General features: G+C 35.0%; 1 protein-coding gene across 1 annotated transcript; it reads left to right on the top strand.

Moving 5' to 3' along the window:
• Window positions 1-2087: 2087 nt before the first annotated feature.
• Window positions 2088-2612, top strand: LOC131856425 (probable 2' cyclic ADP-D-ribose synthase BdTIR). Its single transcript, XM_059208215.1, has one exon. It carries the CDS (start codon window positions 2088-2090, stop codon window positions 2610-2612), a length of 525 nt encoding a protein of 174 aa, XP_059064198.1.
• The last annotated feature ends 21300 nt before the right edge of the window (window positions 2613-23912 follow it).

Here is a 23912-nt window from a genome sequence, read left to right as displayed (position 1 = left end):
ATTTTACCTAATCAATTTGATTAGTAGTCTCATGTTTCTATCTATTAAATCTTAGAGGGTTTGAATAAGTTTGTGTTGCCACATAGAGTTATTTGGATAAATGTGGGGTGAAAATGGCTAAGTTTCTATTGGTCCTTTAAACCAGTTAGTGAGATCAAATGCGTTCATGTATACAAAATATGGTTGAAATATGGGTGTCTAGTGGGCATGATATGATTATCTAGCCAAGTGATTATTTCTACGTTTTCATGTGATTTCTTAAACACACCATGGGTTAGGACACTATGCAAAGATAGGTTGAGTGGGTCAATAAATATTCAATGGTATTTCAATGAGACTAAGACTTGAAAACCATGAAACTTTGATTATGAGTGAGATACTAGATTGGAATTGATAATGCTTTTAAAGGTTGGCAGGTTTCAAATAATTTTCAATGTTATAGATGCAAAAGGGACCTAGTCACCTAGAATTCATGGAGATTATGGAGATTTTGGGGTCACATTAAATTCATTAAACATATAATGACTACACTTTTAGATGTGAGTACCCATATCTATACATGTCTATAAATCAACCAAGTTCATACTTTTAGAGATGTCTAACCCTCTAACATGGAATTTAAAATAAATTAGTTGTTAAGAAGGGTAGGTGTGGATTATTAACATTGGTAAAACTGAGAATACAGTTAAATGTGGTGTACGTGTGTCTATATGTGGACTTGAAAGACATTGATCGCAACCATGCAACTCTTAGATAAGCTACAAGTGTGTTTAAAGTTTTCAAATGACTTCTTTAATTAAAAAAATACAAGATTGAATAATAATGAGTATTTTTAACATTATTTAAATTAATACTGGATTTTAAATTACATAAGATTTTAATATTTAATTAAAAATTGAATATATATATTTACAGAAGAATGTTGATATATAATTTATTTCAATTTTTTTTTGTATATATCATATATATAACAGAGGGAGCCTAGTTACCACCCATATTTCAATAATCATTTGTTGGAACATACTTATTGAAAGCATGTTAAAAAACCATAAACCATCTCTTAGATCAATAGGAACCCACTTATATATCTAATAGTTGAGGAAAAGTTACTAAGTAGAGGAATTGTGCAACTTTATTGGTACCCATAGTGCACGATTGCTAGACCATTTGTGAATAAGTATTGGATCAATTGTGCATATTATGTGGTAGTCAAAGTGAACAATTATTGGGACAATAAAGAATATGTATTAGATGTCACTTCGAAATGACCACTTTTTGACCCCTACATGCATAATGAATCCTCCCATGTTTTTTGTAGCTATCCAATAACCAAAACAATAGTTATAATCTCTTAAATTGCATATGAAGAAAACCAAAACAAAATTGTCAAAATTCGATGTACCATTTAAGAACTTAGAATATGTGAAATTAGATACAATGACTAATAATACCCTTTCCTTATAAATAAATTAAACAATGTCACAATAATAAGATATTGGTGAAAATTAGTTAGTCTAATATTAAGAGGGAGTGAGAGGGAGTGAGAGTGAGAGGGAGTGGGGAGTGGGGGAATGGGAGGGGGAGAAATTGAGAGACAAAAAAGAGAGAAAGCGGGAGATAGAAAGTGGGAAGTAGAAAGAACTATAAAGAGATTAGGAAAAGAGAAGTGGAAAAGAATATGGCATATCCATGGAGAGGATACAACAATATAATTAACTTAAAACCTCAATAATTCAGGTTTAAAAACACTTTAACGAACCCTGAAACTCTAAAATTGAAAAAGCTATCCATACATTATTGAGTGTGTCACTCGAGAACTTTTTTGAAGTCATTTTTATTTCACATTAGTGGAAGTAGATAGATTTTATACGCAATTCAATTCATTTGAAAAGTGAAAAAGGCAGGAAATACATTTTCCTAGTCTTTTCTTTCTGATACTTGTAGCAATTCCGTCCTCTTATATTTGTCTTAGACTTACATAAAGAGGTTCAAACATCCTATCAGAGATTGTCATCTATCCATTTAAAATCCAGTCTATATACGCATTGGTCCTCCTTTTACACAACTGTAAGGTGCAGGTATCATTGATGACATCTTCTTCCTCATCTCACCATGCTTTCTTTGACATTCAACCTGACGGCATAAGGAGAACAGCAGAAGGATCTTCCAAAATTTTTGATGTGTTCATTAACCACAGAGGTCCTGATTGCAAAGATACTCTGGCTATGCAGCTTTACAATTTGCTGAAGGAACTTGGAATAAGGGCGTTTCTTGATTCAGAAGAGAAGGAGCTTGGAGTTTCTTTTCCTTCTACAATTGAAATAGCCATCCATTCCGCTTCAGCTCACGTGGCTATCTTTTCCAAAAGATATGTAGAATCGGCCTGGTGTTTGGTGGAGTTGCTTCTCATGTTACAAAGTAGATTTAAGATTATTCCAGTGTTCTATGGTGTCAAGCCTTCCGATCTTCGCTACATAGAAAAGGGCGTGTATGCCGATGCATTCGGTAAACATGAAGAGAAGGGCAAGTACATGCAAAAGCTTAAGGAGTGGAAAGAAGCTCTCCATTCTATTTCATTTACCACAAGCTATGAAATCAATAATTTTAAGTAAGATTTCTACCTTTCCATTCTACTCTGTATTTTTCCTACTTTTCCATTCTATTCTACTCTGTATTTTTCCTACTTTTCCATTCTATTCTACTCTATATTTTTGTGTTTTCATATATTAAAAGTGGTTGACTTTAGCCAAGAAAATTTCTTTCTTAAGGGAAGAGTACAAATAGTTGAAATAGTTCCAATAAGCGTCACCTTAATACCATGTTGACCCCCCAAAACATAAACAGAAAATTGTCAGTACATAAATAAAAAAATACCAGTAAATATTTATTTTAACACCAATACATGTTCACAAATGAATTAGTAGTTGAAAACCATAAAGTAAAAAAAATAAACTACTGGTACATTTCCTATTTTAATACAAAACATCTTGCACAAATAATAAACATTTTTATTTTTTTTTAAACCTAATGTTTACATTTGCCACTTTATGCAAGTGGCATAAAAGTACAAATGTACTCCAATTACAATTACATATGCACAACTATTGGTGCATTACATGACATAAAAACAATCGATTGTAAACTTCTTAGACACTCAAGTGTACATTCTTCCAAATATCACTTCATAGCTTCATGCTTTAAATGGATCTGCATTTGGTACCTGCATTTGCAACAACTAGTGTAAGGCTCCCCAATATCCAAGAATTTGCATAAAATCCAATTTAAAAAACCAAGTTTCATTCAAAGTAGGGAAGAAAATTGAACAATTCTAAGCAATGGAGGACTGCATATTTAATATGACATGGCCGACTGTTTCCCACAAAAATTCAAATTTGAAAATAGCTAGCTACCACAATTGAATGCATTGCACATTCGAATTATATTATAAGATAGAATTTTCCATGTCACTTTCACTGCAATCCAATTCATTGCATATTCCCGAGCTCTGCAAATACCCTCTGCACATTCCTTACTCGAGGGCGCACATTTAGGTTGGTACACACAAAATAACTAAATTCCCTCTATTCAATGAATGTTAAATGCTATAAATCTTTCAATTCAAATTATACTGTTTTCAATAAACCATCATTTCTTTCAATATAGTCACTGTAAATAATATAAACTAGCATTTCTTTCAATATAGTCAATTTAAATAATATTAACAGCCATATTGGATGTCCAATGATGGTTTACCTCCTTCCTAGCTGCATTATGCTTTGTCTATTGATGATTTCTTTGTATGTGGTTTACAATTTCATTTCAATTCTCTCTTATAGTTTAATAATGCCAAAATCCTCACAAAGAATGTTTAATAATGTCAAAATCATCACAGAGAATGACAAAACAACTGAATATCTTTTCGTTTTCTTCGAAACCCCTTCATTATTTATCATTACAATAATGTGTATGCCTGATACTATTACTTACAGTGACTATATACTGGCTACATATATATATATATATATATATATAGGTCTCGGAGACAACTAAGAGGGGGGGTGAATCAGTTGTCAAATAAATTCAAACCAAAAACAACTTAACCAACCTTAATGCTTAATACCAGTAAATCAAATTTTATGCCGGTAGACAGTTAATCAATTAATATTAGTACCAATAAAGATTAATGCATGAAACAGAAAGACAACAACATCTACAACACATAACACCAATATTTGTACGTGGAAACCTTGTAAGGGGAAAAATCATGGTGGGAAACCTTACCCACAATCAGATGATACTACTGCAGATAGTATGTGTATACAAATGGGGTCTGCACATGCAGAAAGGCCAAGTGCCTAGAGCTCACTGCTCAAACACAAATAGGAGTCACATTGACTACAATTGGATGGTTAAATCCAATGATAATGTACTGCTCAAAATAGTATCTTTCTATGTTGGATTCAGTACCGATTCAGTTCTGATATGCCTTCACAAAAACCTTGTTTCACCTTAAATGATGTCTGCATGTATAGCTCTACTTATTTTTGCATATAACTTCTTATAATTCTTCTCCCCAATCGCCTTATCAATCTTACAAATAAGATCTTACATATATACCATAACCGAAGACCAATTTTAGTAGGTGGGCTCTAAGAGATATTACAATAAGAACATTTTACAAGTAAATCAATAACTAATGCAATAACCGATTTAACATGTCGGCTTAATGCATTTACAACAACAATAAATCATTTCCAAAGCATGTCGTGCTGATCTGGAAAAGATAAGCCTATCGGTGCATAACCTAGACCTATTTGCCGGTAACAACAAATATGCAAACACAAATATACCAATGAACAAATCTTCAAGACAAAGTGTCCAAATGATGTCTTCGATATAACCAGGTGTTTTCCATATCATTCCAAGTGTCGGTGAACATTATATCCTACCGATGTACCAGATACCAGTGACTATGCATAAGTCACTTACTTGTCGGTGAATATTGCTTGTCCTTCAAAGTGCCAGAGTTGATAAGAGTTGATAGGTGTTGACATCAATGACAAAACCATACCAAAATACCAACAATCTCCCCCTTTGGCATTGATGGCAACACAAGATGGAAAAACCATCAAAGTGCCAAAACAAAAATGCCAAATACCAAAAACCAACAATCTCCCAAAAGAGATCATAACCAGAAATCAAAATTCAGATACAGAGAGTAATCAATCATCTCAAAATAACAATCTCTCCCCCAATGAATAATATCTCCCCAAAAGATAGTGTGTTTTTCCATAGATATCTCTCCCCCTTTGACATCTGTAGACACCTAAAATTGTCCAATCTAATTAAATAAATATCTTTATTTATTTAATTACTTTAGCCTAATTCATCTATTAATTAAATAAATCCTTATTTATTTAATTAATTCATTTATCCTCTTCTAGCCTTATTTCTCATTTAGATAAATACATTTATTTATTTAAATTATCCTTTTCCTAAATTAAATAAATATTTTATTTATTTAATTATCCCACTTCTTCTATTAATTAAATAAATTTGTATTTATTTAATTAATTCATTAACCTTTTCTACCTATGACACATGTCATTCATCTCTTAATTCATACACTACCTACCCCTTTCATTATTTTATTATTTCTTTTACCTACCCTCTAATCATAGCCAACCTCCTTTTACACCTCTCAATCTTATCCCTCCATTTCATATAGTGTCTTCTATATAAGGAGATGCTTCTTTCATTATCAAACCCCTCGTTGACTACTTGACTACACTACGCTTTTGAACATAGGCGATCCTACTTGCAACCACATTTCGTTCTTTGTTGAGCTCTTGTGTACATAAAATCTAAGAGCAAATATATCAAGCAAGATCAATGGAGATAGGAAGAATGGAGATCCAAAACCCTATTGGACATGTGATGGTATAATCTTTGTGATTTCATTTGATTTGCATTGTCTTAGGTAATCTTCATATGTTATGGTCGATATTTGTTGTTGTTAGGCTAGGGTTTTGTGGTTGAATTCATTTAGCCTTTCAATATCATTATTATTGTTATCCATTTTCACCATATACAACATCAAATACCAAATAAATACAAAACCAAGTTCAAATAGAAAATACCAACTAATTCCATATACCAACTACTCCCCCTGAGAAGCAGCTCTCCTTATCAAAGCCAGAATAAAAGATTTCTCTATTAGTTCTATTGGTTGATGATAAACATCAACCGTCTAAGTCTCTATCGATGGGGGTATGACCCCAAACTGATCTCTGAGATAATCAAAGGTCTCCTTAAGTAGAGGTGTAGTGAAAATATTTGCAATCTGCTCTTTAGTATTCACATAAACCAGTTTTACTTCTTTTGCTTCAACATTCTCTTTCAGAAAATTCAATTTGATAGAAACATGTTTAGTTTTAGAATGTAGTACCAAATTCTTAGATATGTCAATTGCTATAGTGTTATCACAATAGATAGTTATAGGTTCCTTGCATTTTACCTTTATGTCCTTCAACATTTTCTTAAGCCATAATCCCTGTGTACAATTAGTTGCTGCTGCAACATATTCTGATTCTGCTGTTGATCAAGATGTAAAACTTTGTTTCTTACTAAACCATGAAATTAATCTGCTTCCAAGAAAAAATACTCTGCTAGTGGTTCTTTTTTTGTCATCCACATCTCCTACCCAATTTGCATCTATGTATGCACATAATTCAAAGTTTTCATCTCTAGGATACCATAAACCAAGATTTGTAGTGCCTCGTAAGTACTAGAAAATCCTTTTTATAGTTGATTCATGATTTTTTCTAGGATTACTCTGAAATATTGAAACAAGACATACTACATTCATAATATCAAGTCTTGTTTGTATCAAATACAATAGGCCTCTTATCATAGACTTGTACCTAGTCGGATTAATAGGTGTAGATTCATCTCTTAGTGATAATTTGTCATTTGTAGTCATAGGTGTGCTTACCGGTTTAGAGTTCTCCACCCCAAATTTATTTATAACTCCTTCAAGTACTTGGATTGACTCAAGAATATACCTTTATTAGTCTGTGAAATTTGCAATCCTAAAAATAATTTTATTTCTCCAATCATAGACATTTCAAATTCTTGTTGCATTTCAATAGAAAAGTCTTTACATAATCCATCTTCTCCTCCAAAGATTTTATCATCAACAAAAACTTCTATAACCAAGATGTCATCATTAGTCACTTTATAGTATAAGTTGCTATCAGCATTACCTTTAAAAAAACCAATTTTCAAAAGATATTTATCCAATCTAGCATACCAAGCTCTCAGAGCTTGCTTTAACCCATACAAAGCTTTCCTTAACCTGCAAACCATATCTTTGTTATCTGTCAAAAAAAATCCATCAGGTTGCTCAATGTAAACTTCTTATTCAAGATCTCCATTCAAAAATACATATTTAATATCCATTTGATATACTTTGTAGTTCTTGTGTGCTGCAAAAGCCAAGAATAATCTGACTGCCTCAATTCTAGCTATCGGTGCAAAGGTTTCATTATAATCAATTCCTTCTTTCTATGAATATCCCTTACACACTAGTCTTGCTTTATTTCTGATTACCTTCCCATCTTTGTTAAGTTTGTTTCTGAATACCCATTTTGTTCCAATCACATTTTTGTCTTTCGGTAGGGGAACTAATGTCCATGTGTTATTCTTCTCAATTTGTTCTAATTCCTCTTCCATAGCGTTAATCCAGTGTTTATCTTCACATACCTCATTAATTGATGATGGTTCAATTTTAGAAATAAGACATGCCTCTTCATTTTCCAATCTCCCTCTTGTCATAACTCCTTTATATTTGTTTCTAATTATCTGATCTTCAGAGTGATTTAGTCTTACATACTGGGGTGTCTTCGTTTGCTGCTATTCCTCAGTTTCAGTGAAATTTTCAGATGATACCGCTGTAACTGGATCTTCATTCTGTACTGATGGATTCAATGTAGGTTCATTTGTCAGTATTTCTGTTGCCGGTTCAGAGTCTATATACCTTGAAGTTCCTCTAAATTGTTCATCAATTTTCACATTTGTACTTTCAACTATTTTTCTGCAATCTTTTGTTAAAACATCTAGATGCCTTGCTCTTAGATGAATAACCAAGAAATATTCATTCATCACTTCTAGGATCAAATTTGCCAATATACTCATCTCTTCTAATATAGCATTTACTTCCAAATATTCTGAAATATTTAAGAGTAGGAGTAATACCAAACCATAGTTCATGGAGTCTTACCGGTTTCACCTTTGATGTGAACTTTGTTGAATGTATAGACCATTGTGCTTACTACCTCTCTTGAATATACATGTGGTATATTTGCTTCAGATAACATACTTCTAGCTACATCCAAGATAATTTTGTTTTTCCTTTCTACAACTCCATTCTACTATGGTGTCCAGGGTGCTGATAACTATCTTCTAATTCCATTCACTTCACAGAATGCATTAAATTCCTTAGATGTAAATTCTCCTCCTTGATCTGATCTCAGACATTTGATTTTCTTACTAGTTTCATTCTCTACCATTGCTTTGAATAGTTTGAACTTTCCAAGTGCTTCTGATTTTTCTTTGAGAAAAGTAAGCCAACACATTCTAGAATAGTCATCAATGATTAGCATGAAATATCTATCACTTTGTAAACTTTTAGTTCTAGTTGGACCACATAAATCAGTGTGAATTAAGTCAAGAGCATTATTGGATTTTTTTGGAATACTTTTAAAAGATGCTCTAACTTGTTTTCCAAACTGACATTCCTTACATACCAGATTGTGAGGTTTAACAATCTTAGGTAAATCTCTAACGACATTAGTAGTATTGATTTTTACCATGCATTCAAAATTTACATGACAGAGTCTCTTATGCCATAGCCAACTTTCATCAATATGTGCAATCAGACATGTCTTTTCACTGTTATTCAAATGAAAGATGTTACCTCTGGTTTGATTACTAGTTGCAATTTCCAAACCAGTTCTGTTCATAATTTTGCATTTACCATTCTTAAATTGTAACTGAAATCCTTTTTCAACTAATTGACCAACACTCAAAAGATTATGCTTTAAACCTTCTACATAGTAAACATTGTCAGTATTATCCTTACCATCAAGAGATATAGTACCTTTTCCTTTGATCAAACAAGCTTTATCATCTCAAAATCTTACCAAACCTCCATTATATTCTTGAAAGTTCAAGAACTTACCTTTATCACCAGTCATATGATGTCAACATCCTGAATCAATGATCCATTCATCCTTAACTTCAACTTTAGCTGCCAGGGCCTGCTCTACCAATTGAACAGTAGGTGCCGGTTGATCTTTTGTTATAGCAACAAAAACCCATCCATTGTCTATCAGATCTTCATCAGAATCATCAGTGACTCCTTCATCAACAAGATAACAAGATTTATCTTTATTCTTCTTAAATATGTATCTTTGATATTCAAGGTTAGGTTTGTATGTTCTTCTAGCTTCTTCTCTTAGTCTAGCATGTCTATTAGGGTATCTCAAAGCCATATGACCAATCTTATTATTGTTAAAACATTTAAAGGGTTCTTTACCTTCATACTTACTTCCAACTGGACCTTTAGGCATTTTCTTGCAAATAGTGCTTCAAATTCTTCAAGTTCTTCATTTTCTCTCTTGCTTTCCTCAAGTTCTCTTGCATAAAAGTCTTTCCAATCAGATTTGTCAAAAGATGGTATGGATGATGTTGATGCCTTAAAAGCTAAATTTGTCTTTATAGTAGCAATAGGACCAAATTCCTCAATTTCAAAAGCTGAAAGTTTTCCAATCAATGTATCCCTAGTTACTGATGTATTAGGTATTGTTTTTAACTCATTTATAGCAGTAACTTTCATTTTATATGCCAGTGGCAATCCTTTTAAAACTTTTGAAATAATTTCATCTTCACTTAAGGTTCCTCCACAACATTTAATACCCAAAACAATTTCATTCACTCTTTCCATAAAAACATAAATCCTTTCATCTTCTTCCATTTTCAGATTTTCATACCTGACTCAGAAGCTTTCAAGTTTTGCAATTTTGACTATGGAATCTCCTTCATTCAATGTTTCCAAATGATCCCAAATAGCTTTAGCAATTGATCTATCTAATAATCCCATGATTTACTGATCTAATAATGTGCTCAAAAGTGCTTCTCTTGCCTTGCAATCATTTTCCTCATCTTTAGCCAAGTTAGGTGGATTAGGTTGACTTTGAGTAGGAGCAATGCAGCCATTATTTGTAACATCCCATATTTTCTTTCCAATGCAATTCAAATGTGTCTCCATTCTGATCTTCCATATGCTATAGTTGGTTCTAGCAAGTTTAGGACTGTTCTTTCTGAAATAGTTAGACGACATTGGATCTCCTCAAGCTATTAAACTTCTACAAAAAGAGGACTATGCTCTGATACCAATTGTTAGGTCCTGGAGACAACTAAGAAGGGGGGGGGTGAATCAGTTGTCAAATAAATTCAAACCAAAAACAACTTAACCAACCTTAATGCTTAATATCGGCAAACCAAACTTTATGTCGGTAGACAATTAATCAGTTAATATCAGCACCGGTAAAGATTAATGCATGAAACAGAAAGACAATAACATCCATAACAGATAACACCAATATTTGTACGTGAAAACCCTATAAGGGGAAAACCACAGTGGGAAACCTTACCCAGAATCAGATGATACTAATGCAGATAGTATGTGTATACAAATGGGGTATGCACATGCAGAAAGGCCAAGTGCCTAGAGCTCACTGCTCAAACACAAATAGGAGTCACACTGAATACAATTGGATGGTTAAATCCAATGATAATGTACTGCTCAAAATAGCATCTTTCTATGTTGGATTCAGTACCGGTTCAGTTCTAATATGCCTTCACAAAAACCTTGTTTCACCTTAAATGATGTTTGCATGTATAGCTCTGCTTATTTTTGCATATACCTTCTTATAATTCTTCTCCCCAATCATCTTATCGATCTTACAATTAAGATCTTACATATATACCATAACCTAAGACCAATTTTAATAGGTGGGCTCTAAGAGATATTACAATAAGAACATTTTACAAGTAAATCAATAACTGATGCAATAACCAATTTAACATGTCGTCTTAATGCATTTACAACAACAATAAATCATTTCCAAAGTGTGTTGTGCTGATTTGGAAAAGATAAGCCTGTCAATGCATAATCTGGAGCTATTTGCCGGTAACAACAAATATGCAAACATGAATATACCAATGAACAAATCTTCAAGACAAAGTGTCCAAACGATGTCTTCGACATAACCAGGTGTTTTCCATATCATTCCAAAAGTCGGTGAACATTATATCCTGCTGGTGTACCAGATACCGGTGACTATGCATAAGTCACTTGCTTGCCGGTGAATATTGCCAGTCCTTCAAAGTGCCAGAGTTGATAAGTGTTGATAGGTGTTGACATCAATGACAAAACCATACTAAAATACCAACAATACACACACACACACACACACACACACACACACACACACACACACACACACACAGATATACACATATATATATATACACTAGGCTAGACAACTTTTATTACAAAGTTTAAAATGGGTGGTTAAAAAATATGTTGAACACCCATAACAGCCTTCTCGTAGACACGTTATGGGCCCATGTTGCACGAACTCCCGCTATCTTTTTTCCCTAAAAACATAGAGAAATGAAGTTTTTTTGTGGCATTTTTATTGTTTGCTCTACCTTCAATTTGTTAATATATTCACTGTAAATAATATTATCAAGCATACCATGTAGTACTTCCAGTAAATTTTATATGAGAAATACAACAACATCATTCAACCATTTACTCATTTAAGAAATGAATCTACATCTTCATACTATATCAACAATATCCACTTTTTAATCACATCACAGTTACATCTTCCACTCATGCATCTCGTGCTTGTAGTTTCTCTCCTTGTTATATAATGTTTCAATTTTTGTACCTATGTCTGTGTTTCTATACACACACACACACACACACACATCACAGTTACATATTGAACTTCTGCATGGCTTTTTTGAGTTCTCTGGCTATATGGTTATTGTCTATATTTTCATGCATACAGAAATAGAGACACAATACCATTTTATTTTGTTCAAAGATGTTCAATGATGAGTTATAGAAATAGATTTGTTTTTCATCATTTATCTCAATGGCATTGAGGGTTTCATTTCAATGATCTGTTGCAGGTTCACTGAACATAATGGCATGAGGTAGAAAGGGAAACAGGTTTGTTAGACGTCAAACAATTAGAGTCACTTGTGGGGTGCACTTCCCTAATGAAGATAATTTTATCCAAATGAAGACCCAGTGACTCCTGCTGTAGATGACCATTCACCTAACAATGCAAATGATGTGGAAACTGCTACTATACATGACCATCCTACTACAGATTCTAATCCTATTCCACAAACACCACAAGTACAGGTGGCCTCAAAGGATCCCAAACCAAAATGGAGCGTATCTGACATGAAAAAGGCAATATCATGCATAGAAGACAGACACGTCTCTTACAGGTACATCAATCAAATATGGTATCCCCATTGCCTCTTTGAGGGCATGGTTGATGGGAACCACAACTACAACTGTGAGGGGTCCACGCACTATTTTATCAGTAGAGGAGGAGGATGCAGTTGTCCAATGGTGCAAAGACATGGCTGAAATTGGTCAAGTCTCCAAATTAGTCAACTTCAATCAACTCTTGCCCAAATTACTGAGAATAGGCCTAATCCATTCAAAAATGGGATGTCAGGGAGGTCATGGTGGGTAGGTTTTAGACGAAGGCACCCTGATCTGACGATGAGAATAGCAGAAGGAGTGGAATCCGATAGGGCTATTTGCTTCGACCTTCTATTGTTGCCTCTTTCTATGACAACTTGGAGGTAATGTACAACCTCAATCACTATGGTAGTAGTCAGATTTGGAATTGTGATGAGACTGGTGTGCAAGCTGGGAGGAATTGTGGAATGAGAGTGATAGCCAAATTGGGGCAGAGGTGTGTGTCGCACTTAATTTTGAAGAGTAGAAAGTGGATCACTATTTTGGCATGTGTTAGTGCAATCGATTTCAACATTCCTAGATTTTATTTGTTCAAATCTAAGAGGCATATCTAAAACTACATAGCAAACTGCGAGCCAGAAGCATGCATGGCAATCCAAGAACATGCATGGATGACAAAGGAGTTGTTCTTAAATTGGTTGGAACATTTTGCACATTCAGTCCCTGGTGGAGTTTCACCCTCACATAGGGCCCTATTGATCTTCGATGGTCATGGCAGCCATGTAGCCTACAAGACAATTGAAGAAGCAAGGTGGATAGGTATAGATTTGGTAACCCTTCTGGCTCATACAAGCCACAAACTGCAACCACTTGATGTCTCTGTATTCTCACCTTTCAAAAATTATTTCAAGCAACAAAGGAGTATATGGATGTCTAAGTTCCCACAAATTGAAATTGGAAGGGAAGGGTTGGAAACTCTTGCGAGAAAGGCCTTTGCCCAAGCATTGACAGTGACTAATATAATCAGTGGCTTCCATAGGACATGGATTTGGCCACTTAACCGAAATGCATTACAGAATGATATGAAACCAAGTGAGGCATTTGAGGTTGAAATAGAACATGATGCCACTTCAAGGGATGAAGAACCAAAGTATATGGCAGCGGAAGCGTACTTGCGATTGGCAGGTTTTAATGAGGAACAGATTCAAGATTTTGTAGAGCTTTATAGCAAAACAAAAGCAATAGTTGAGGGTACAAGTTTGACACTAGAAATTACCGAAGCAGGTCTGCCCCCACAAACTAGCTAGCCAAGTGAGGGTTTCAAAAATACATCAGTAGGCATGTCTTTGCCAACAAAAGCTGACATACTAGAGTGGACCCAAGAAGCGGCCAACTATGATGATGTAACACTTTCCATGCAAAGTCTGCCAGAAATTGATCCAACAGATGTCATTCATTACTTCACCAATGCAGTCCACTGGGAGCAGCAAGATGGTGTTGATGGTGAAGATGAAGTTCACATAAGTGAAGACAAACATGAGTTTGTGCCATGCACACAAGAGGATGGGAAACAAGTGCCAAGGAAAATCAACAAATTCTTAAGACTTCTAGTGCAAAGAATGAATCAATCTTCACGTGGAGGTAAGAAAAGGGTTCTACATCTTAGTAGCCAATCATAGATCTTGACATCTTATGAGTACATTCAAAGGGAAAAAGATAAAGAGGCTAAAAGGAAAAGAGAAGAGGAATTGGCAGAGTGAAAGAAAGAATAGATGAGACAGAGGAAGGCAGAACATGAAGAAGAAGCGATAGAAAAGGAGGCTATGAGGGTGGAAAAATAGGCCAAAAAATTGCAGGATTCCCAAGACAAGTTCATTCGAAGACAAGACAAGGCAAAGAAAGATGCAGAAGCAAAGCTTGAGAAGGAGAGGATAAAAGCTGAAAAGGCAGCCAAGCATGCAAAGAGGACAAAAGATGTGGCCACAGTCACAGAACTTCTACCCATCCAACACCCAATTCTCATGGAAATGATGAACCTCTTATCCCTAGCCTTTGCAACTATTAATACTATGTAAGTTGGGACTGCACTTGGATCCTCAGACACCATGCAACTTACTTCAGGTGTAAACTAGGCATTCCTTGCTCAAATAAAAAGTTGCTTACAAACCCCTCCCAGCGAAGATTTTTTTTTTGGTGGGCTAGACCCTAGTAGGCCACAGTCTATTGGGGTTGGATTTGTCACACCTCCTCCATTTAATACCCAAATGGAGAATTCATCGAGTATGATGAATTATATTTTGTGAGCCCTCCGAAGAGAAAATTTTGAGTTTTGATATAACTGTGATGTGATTATAGAATGACATACTGCCATATTTTGTAATGTGTTTAGAACTCCATTTTTTCAGATATCTCAGATGGATATTCCAATGAATTGATGGTGTTGTTGTAAATCTCATATGTTTTCTTTTTGTGATGTGATATTTCTCATATATCAGTTGAATTGATCTCGTATATTTCTCACTATCAAAAAAGGCCACATAAGTGTTCAAATTACTCACTATCAAAAAGGCCATATCAATGGAATTTGATTATTCAAATGTCACTGATATGTCCTCTTTTGATAGTGAGAAATTTGAACACTTATAAATATTCAAGTTGCAGTCATCATATTATAAGTATTCAAATTGCAGTCATCATGTATAAATTGTAGTGTGTAATATGTCTACTAGGTCATTGCATCAAAATGATAAAAGGAAGTGTCCCATTTATAAAAAGGCACCAGACAAAGAACTATTTTCTCTGGTTCTTTTTCTCAAATAGGGCACTTCCTTTTGATTAATATGAACTAAGTGTGTTTCTTGCATTAATATGAACTAAGTGAGGAATTTAAAAAAATTGAAACATAAATGATTCAGAAATTGAAACATAAACAAATAAGAAATTGCATTGTCTACTAGATCATTCCCAAAGTACAGATAAAAAAAGAGAAGATTGAAACATATGAACTAAGTGAGGAATTTAAACAAATTGAAAAAGAATAAAATTCTGAAATTGAAACATAAACAAATCAGAAATTGCATTGTCTACTAGATCATTGTGAAAGTACAATTCCAACAAAGAGAATATTGAAACATATGAGCTAAGTGAGAAATTTAAACAAATTGAAACACAAACAATTCAGAAATTGAAACATAAACAATTCGCAAATTGCATTGTCTACTAGATCATTGCCAAAGTAAAGTCATATGGACTTTACCTAAGAGGAATGCTTGTTGTCTTTGACATAGTGAGTTCTAGATCATTGCTTGCCATAACAATCACAACAAAATGCAAAACAAACTAAGGTGTGTTAAGAAACACATTTAATAAGAAATGCATAACTACCTAAGATATCTACACAAATTAATATAAAATGTAAGCATTAAAAGCATAATCTCCAAAGAATTGAAGTGTGTTAATAAACACATTTACATTGATATGATGATCTTCCACAAGTATGGTTCTTCCCTCGATGCTCTAGCACGCCTACAAAAAACAACAATAATCGAGGGTAGCATAACGTTGTAACAACAAATCATCCATATATTATTGAATGCATAAGTACATACATATACATATCCAGCTACATACATATGCACATGTACATAGAATTGCACATATGCACATATACATACATATGCATATGCATATGTATAATGTACATACACATTACAAATAAATAGTTACCTAAGGAATGTGCAAAGGGAATTTGTAGAACTTAGAAATATGCAATGAATTGGATTGTAATCAAAGTGACATGGAAAATTTTGTCTTATAATATAATTTGAATGTGCAATGCATTCAATTGTGGTAGCTAGCAATTTTTGAATTTGAATTTTTGTGGTAAACAGTCATTCATGTCATATTGAATATGCAGAGCTCCATTGCTTCGAATTGTTCAGTTTTATTCTACACACACACACATGTATATGTGTGTGTGTATGGACAATAACCATATATGTATGTGTGTTTCTGTGGATGACAAACATATAGGCACACTAAACTATAAGAGATCATTAAAATCAAATTGTAAACCGCATACAAAGAAATCGTCAATATACAAAGCATAATGCAGCTACGAAGGAGCATAAACCATCATTGGATGTCCAATATGGCTGTTAATATTATTTACAGTGACTATATTGAAAGAAATGTTGCTTTACTAAAAATAGTATAATTTAAATTGAAAGATTTATAACATTTAACATTGACTGTAGAAAGAATTTAGTTATTCAATGTGTACCAATCTAAATGACTGCCCTTGAATAAGGAAACTGATGTTGATTATAGCAAGTTCTGTGGCTATATGGTTATTATCCATATACATATAAATATATATAGACAATAACCATATAGCTAGAGAACTCGCATCAACCATCGTTATAGAACATATTATGCTATTGTGTGTTTCTTCATGTATGCATATACATGTATATATATACATATACATATAAATGTATATGTACATACATGTACACATGTATATATATACATATACATATATATGTATATGTGTGTATATATATGTATGTGTATACATATATATGGACAATAACCATATAGGTAGAGAACTTGAAACTGTATATAACAAGGAGACAAACTAAAAGCATGAGATGCAGGAGTAAAATATGTAACTGTGATGTGATTGAAAACTAGATATTGTTGATATTCTATTAGATAGTGAACAATTCAATCATTGAACATTTTTCAACAAAAAATAAATGGTATCGTATAAATATATATAGAGAGATAGATCATTGAAATGAAACCCTCAATGCCATTGAGAGAAATGATGAAAAAAAAATCTATTTCTGTAACTCATCATTGAACATCTTTCAATAAAATAAAATGGTATTGTGGGTATGTGCAGGATCATGGTGTGCCAAAACAGGCCCTTAAGTGGCAATGAAATTTTAGAAAATCAAAGTTATACAACTTGACATGAAAATTTGAATAAGTTGTGAACATTATTTTTAGAATATGTAACAAAAGAATATATAGAAAATTGAATGTAGTTTCTAAGCTACTAGTTGTTTTTTGGAAAAAAAAATCCTATTTGATGAAAATTTCAAATTTCAATGCAGTGGTACTAAAATTTTAGGAAAAAAATAAGAAGTAGACGTATGTTTGACCACCCTAATCACAATCAAATCATAATATTTTTTTATAATATTTATAATATAAGTATTAGACTCATGTCCGGATGTGACACATATTTTTTTTACATTTTTTATAAAGTAAATAATTATTTATGAATTTTTTACTACAGCTTTTCAGAAATTCAGAAACTCCTACGTCTAACCACCTTAACTTGGTCAAAACCTTATGAAATTTAACTTTTTAAAATTTTTCCCTATAGTAGACGAAGCATAGGATGTGATGCATGTTTCGGATTCAAAAAATGTTATACCGTTTCAAAGTTATGAGTGTTTTTCAATTAGTATATCAATCAGGACTATTGCCAAAATTTAATTAGAAAATAAATAATAATTATTTATTAAAGTCGAAATAAGACAAGCCTTATATTGTTGAAAAGTTGGGTACGTCCTTAAAAAACCCTTTTCATTTTATCAATTTTGGCTACAAAAAATGTTGTTAGCCACCAGTGTAAAGTCTCGAAAATCAAGGAATACTGAAAAACACGTTTTTTCAGTTGACTTTCCAGGCTTGTCACTTCCAAGCCAAATACCAAAGCATTCCCGAGCCGAAATTTGAAATTTGAAAATTTGACTACAAAAATCGGATATCCAATATAATCAAATATCCGATTTTAATATATAAATTTGTGGTCCCCAAAAATTTTCCCATTGCCGCCTTTTATTTACTGAACTACCACATTAATGGCGATGGTAGAAATCCGATATCGGATTTTATTAGTCATATTTTAGAGAGAGAGAGAGAGGAGAGGGAGAGAGAGAGAGAGAGGAGAGAGAGAGAGAGGGAGAGAGAGATTAGGGGAGATGGAGAGAGAGAGAGGGAGAGGGAGAGGGAGAGGGAGAGAGGGAGAGAGACACAAATTGTGTCGTTATGGGTCGTATATTGTCCTAAGAGGTCGTAAGACACAATATGACCCCTTAGGACACAATATTTGATTTTAATCAGTAAATTCTCTAACTAGATTTGTTTATTAATATATTAATATATTAATTTATAAATAAATTAGTATATGATATTGGGGAGAGGGAGAGGGAGAGGGGGGAGTGGGGGGAGAGAGAGAGAGAGAGAGGGAGGGAGGGGGGAGGGATAGAGAGATCTTAGGGGAGAGAGAGAGAGGGATGGGGAGGGGGAAGGGAGATATGGGTAGGGGGAGGGGGAGAGAGAGAGATAGAGAGAGAGATGGAGAGAATAGGGGAGAGGGATAGAGAGAGATTAGGGGAGAGAGAGAGAGAGAGAGAGAGAGAGAGAGAGAGAGAGAGAGAGATGGAGAGAGAGGAAGGGAGGGAGGGGAGGGAAGGTAGAGAGAGATAAAGAGATTAGCAGAGAGAGAGAGAGATTAGTGGAGAGATTAGGGGAGAGAGAGATAGAGACAGAGAGATTGAGGGAGAGAGTTGGGGAGGGGGAAGGAAGAGAGAGAGAGATAGAGAGAGATTAAGGGAGAGAGAGATAGATGGAGAGATTAGGGGAGAGGGATAGAGAGAGATTAGGGGAGAGAGAGAGAGAAGGAGAGAGAGAGAGATTAGGGGAGAGAGAGAGAGAGATTAGGGGAGAGGGGAGAGAGAGATTAAGACATCATGAACCCTTATGAGATTAGGGGAGAGAGAGAGAGAGAGAGAGATTAAGACATCATGAACCCTTATGACCTCTTAGGACACCATATGACCCCTAATGACACCATATTAGGTTGCTTTGGGTCATATTGTGTCTTAAGGGGTCATATTGTGGCTTACGACCCCTTAGGACACCATATGACCTCTAAGGACATGATTTGGTGTCTTAAAGGGGTCCCATGGTGTCGTTAGGGGTCATATGGTGTCCTAGGATACCATATGACCCCTTAGGACACAAAATTGTGTGTTATGGGTCATATGTTGTCCTAAGGGGATGTAAGACACCATATGACCCAAAGCAACCTAATATGGTGTCATTAAGGGTTTAATGGTGTTCTAAGGGGTCATATGATGTCTTAAAGGGGTCATATGACACACTAGGACACAATATGACCCATAACAACCAAATATGTGTCTTAAGGGGTCATATGGTGTCCTAAGGGGTCGTAGGACACCATTTGACCCCTTAGGACACCATATGACCCAAAGAAACCCAATATGATGTCATAATGGGTCGTATGGTGTCCCAAGACACCATATGACCCCTTAAGACACCAAATCATGTTGTTAGGGGTCATATGGTGTCCTAAGGGGTCATATGGTGTCCCATGAACCCTTATGACCTCTTAGGACACCATATTACCCCTAATGACACCATATTGGGTCGCTTTGGGTTATATTGTGTCCTAAGGGGTCATATTGTGTCCTAAGGGGTCCTATGGTGTCCCAAGACACCATATGACCCCTATGGATACCATATGACCCCTAACAACACCATAGGACCCCTTAAGACACCAAATCATGTCGTTAGGGGTCATATTATGTCTTATGACCCCTTAGGACACAATATGACCCCTAACGACACAATTTGGTGTCTTAAGGGGTCCTGTGGTGTCCCAAGACACCATATGACCCCTATGGACACCATATGACCCCTAACGACACCATAGGACCCCTTAAGACACCAAATCATGTCATTAAGGGTCATATGGTGTCCTAAGGGGTCATAGGACACAATATGACCCCTAACGACATGATTTGGTGTCTTAAGGGGTCCTATGGTGTCATTAGGGGTCATATGGTGTCCATAGGGGTCATATGGTGTCTTTGGACACCATAGGACCCCTTAGGACACAATATGACCCAAAGCGACCCAATATGGTGTCATTAGGGGTCATATGGTGTCCTAAGAGGTCATAAGGGTTCATGGGACACCATATGACCCCTTAGGACACCATATGACCCCTAACGACATGATTTGGTGTCTTAAGGGGTCCTATGGTGTCCCAAGACACCATATGACCCCTATGGACACCATATGACCCCTAACGACACCATAGGACCCCTTAAGACACCAAATTATGTCGTTAGGGGTCATATGGTCTCTCTCTCTCTCTCTCTCTCTCTCTCTCTCTCTCCCTCTCCTTCTCTCTCTCTCTCTCTCTAAAATATGACTAATAAAATCCGATATCCGATTGGCAATGGGAAATTTTTGGGGACCACAAATTTTTGTACTAAAATCGGATATCAGATATCCGATTTTAGGACAAAAAACCAAGAAAAAAAGGGTTTGTGGGCCATTTTGTAGATTCCAATGGCCCACAGTCTGCATATTCTGTTTTCTATCGAGGATCATGGGTTTTCAGATAGCTAGAGACAAATTTGTGCTTTTGGAGATTCTTAAAGTGAAAAATTACATTGTCAATCATGAAGGAGCATATGTGTGGAGGGAAATGGGGAGTAGTAGTCGTCGGAAGTCTAAACGCAAAAGAAAACTTTCAAATGACCAAATTGAAGTGTATAGAGAAAGATATAGAGAATGTCATAGGAGGAGAAGACAAGGTATGTTAAATATTGCTAATGTTACTTCAACTGAAGAGGAAATTGAATTTGAAAATGACATAGTCTGAGAAACCAAAAGGCTACTCAAAGAGTGAATAGCTGATATGGTCCATGAAGTCGCCTCACAAATGATATCAGGATGTTGCACTATAGGTGGGCGATCAACAGGAGGAGGGGGGATATATGGGCCCTGGACTACTCTTACTGCCCCAGGTCTATTTTGGGGCATACCTAAACCTACACACTGGAAAGGTTGGATGTCAAAGTAGTTCACATGTTTGTGTAAAACAAACTCAGTGTACAATTTTTTTATGAAATAGAAGGGGATATCAAGATTGTTGTTGGGTGGTTTGTCGAAAACCATCCACCAACGATCCGAAATTTTTTTCACAATCCCACCATTTGTGCACCATTTAATAGAAAGTTTTGTTTTTTGGGGATCTACAGGCTAACCAGTACAAGGATTGACAAACAATGAGGCGATTTCGACTTTGGATATCTCGAGATCCTTGATATCCTTATACGACAAGCCATTTGCATATTTTTCCCTCATAGAATCTTGCCACAAAAGGGTGGCATTGTGCTCCTCAATCATGGTTTCCATAAGTTTTATAATTGATGTGAGAGGATCAAAAATTGGGTTTAGATGAGGGATCCTATGATATACTTCTGCAATCCCCCTCAATTCATTCAAATTTTGTGCAATCAAATCCTGAAATGAAGGGGGGGTTGGCAAATGAGGGTTTGGTTGTTGCAGTCAGTGTTTTCATTATTATCCCCCATTTTTAACCTAATTGAATGTAAACAATTAAATTTAGTTAACAAATTTAAACAATTAGGTATTTGATTTAAAAAAACCTAGTTTTCATGAAAAAAACCATATTTTCAATGAAAATCAAATAAACATTAACAAAAAATATAAAAAATGAATGAAAATGATTCAAAATGATAAAATTCTTACCTCTAAATCTATTTTTTAGCAATTTTTTATCAAAACACCGGATATCGGGTGCAACAGATATCAGATTTTGATGAAATCGCGCGGCCCGTGAGTTAACAATGACTCATAGGCTGTAACTATCGAAATATAAAAGTCTCAGGAAATCGGATATCCAATTTTTATACTTAAATTATTTTTTAATAACATATATAATACAATAATATATTATTATATTATATAATACGTATTGTATTATATAATATATTATTATATTTCTTTTTTGGATCAAATATAATAGAGTCATTACATATCACTAGAACTGACTAAGAATATCTACATCAGGGCACCATAGGAGGGTGCAGCCAACAAAAAGAGACATATCACCAGTATTGACTGAGAATTATAGTTCCAGAGTAACACTAGTCACATAAGGGGATATGATTACAAAACTTACATCATAATGTACAAGCAAAAAGATCAAAATAAAGAGACATAACAGCCTATGAGTAAGAGATTTCAGAGTCTGGAGAAGAGTTGGCTCCCATTGGTAGGATCCAAGCCACCCAGCCCCTATCTCCATCTTGCCATACTTCCATACGATCATCAAGAATGTCTTCCTTGTGAGGGTGTGAGGTGTTCAGGTGCATCAGGTCAACTTCCTCCCGAGAAATCTCCATATGCAGATGTTTACGGTCCATCTATTTCATGAAGGCCATTAGTGCCTGCTCAAAAGCCACCTTTCCTAGTTCATCTCTTTCCCATGTGAATCCGTGGGATAGCTCTCTGATGTAGACAGTGGTGACACCCTCCTTTATCCATTTATCAAACTTATCTAAATCTAGCTTTATAACCATAGTGACCTACATTGAGACAGTATGAAAGATGAGTCTCCTAAGAGACTCGGTGAGGTGCCTGGTGCTGTTATTAAAGACATCATCATTACGATATTTCCAAATGAGCCAAAGAATTTCTAGAGATAAACAAGACCAGAAGATATTTGCAGTTTTCCTATAGCCCTTAATGTAGCCTCAAACAACATTAATGATTTCAACACAATTAGCATCCAGATTTATGCCGAACAAGTTCTAGATTTCCTTTGCAAAATGACAGTTAAAAAAAATATGTTTAACAGACTCTGGAGTCCTACAAATCTTGCAATTTAGGTAGTTACCCTCCTTGTCCTTAATCGGGAGTTTATTTAATAGCAGTCTCCATCCAAAGAATAGTTTTTTTGGTTCATTTGGAGTCATCCAAAATTTACCTAATCTATCTTTCCAAACCCCAAGCTCCCAGTTTAGGTCCCCACATTTATTAAGGTGAAGAAAAATGGTATCTTCCTCAGTGAGGGATGCATAGATGTTTTTGTCTTTAAGCGAGGAAAGAGGTGTGCCATCAACCCAACTAATCCTAGAGAAGGAGAAGAGGGGGGGAGAGAGGTGAGGTGGGGGAAGAGCTTTGGCTAGGGCCATCTTAAGGATGTTATAGGTTCTGCTTTGGGATAACAGAATGGAGAAGGAAAGTTGCAAATCTTCCCAAGATCTAAGTTGGCCATTCACCAGAATCTGTTCAAAATACTTGATTCCCATATTGTGCCATTTAAGTGTAGAACAACCTTGAAGAGATGCTAAGGGTTTTCCATTATGTATAAGGTTCCACCAGATAGATCTATCACTAGTGATCTGATTCAGACTATTTGCTTTGAGATTTTACTGTACCAAGTGTTTCACCTATTCCCAGGCCTTCC

Source organism: Cryptomeria japonica, chromosome 7, assembly GCF_030272615.1.
Source record: "Cryptomeria japonica chromosome 7, Sugi_1.0, whole genome shotgun sequence".
Lineage (NCBI taxonomy): Eukaryota > Viridiplantae > Streptophyta > Pinopsida > Cupressales > Cupressaceae > Cryptomeria > Cryptomeria japonica.
This window is presented reverse-complemented; position numbering and strand designations above follow the sequence as displayed.

Coding starts and splice junctions, on each gene's coding strand:
- LOC131856425 (XM_059208215.1), top strand. CDS start 2,088: ATGACATCTTCTTCCTCATCTCACCATGCTTTCTTTGACATTCAACCT.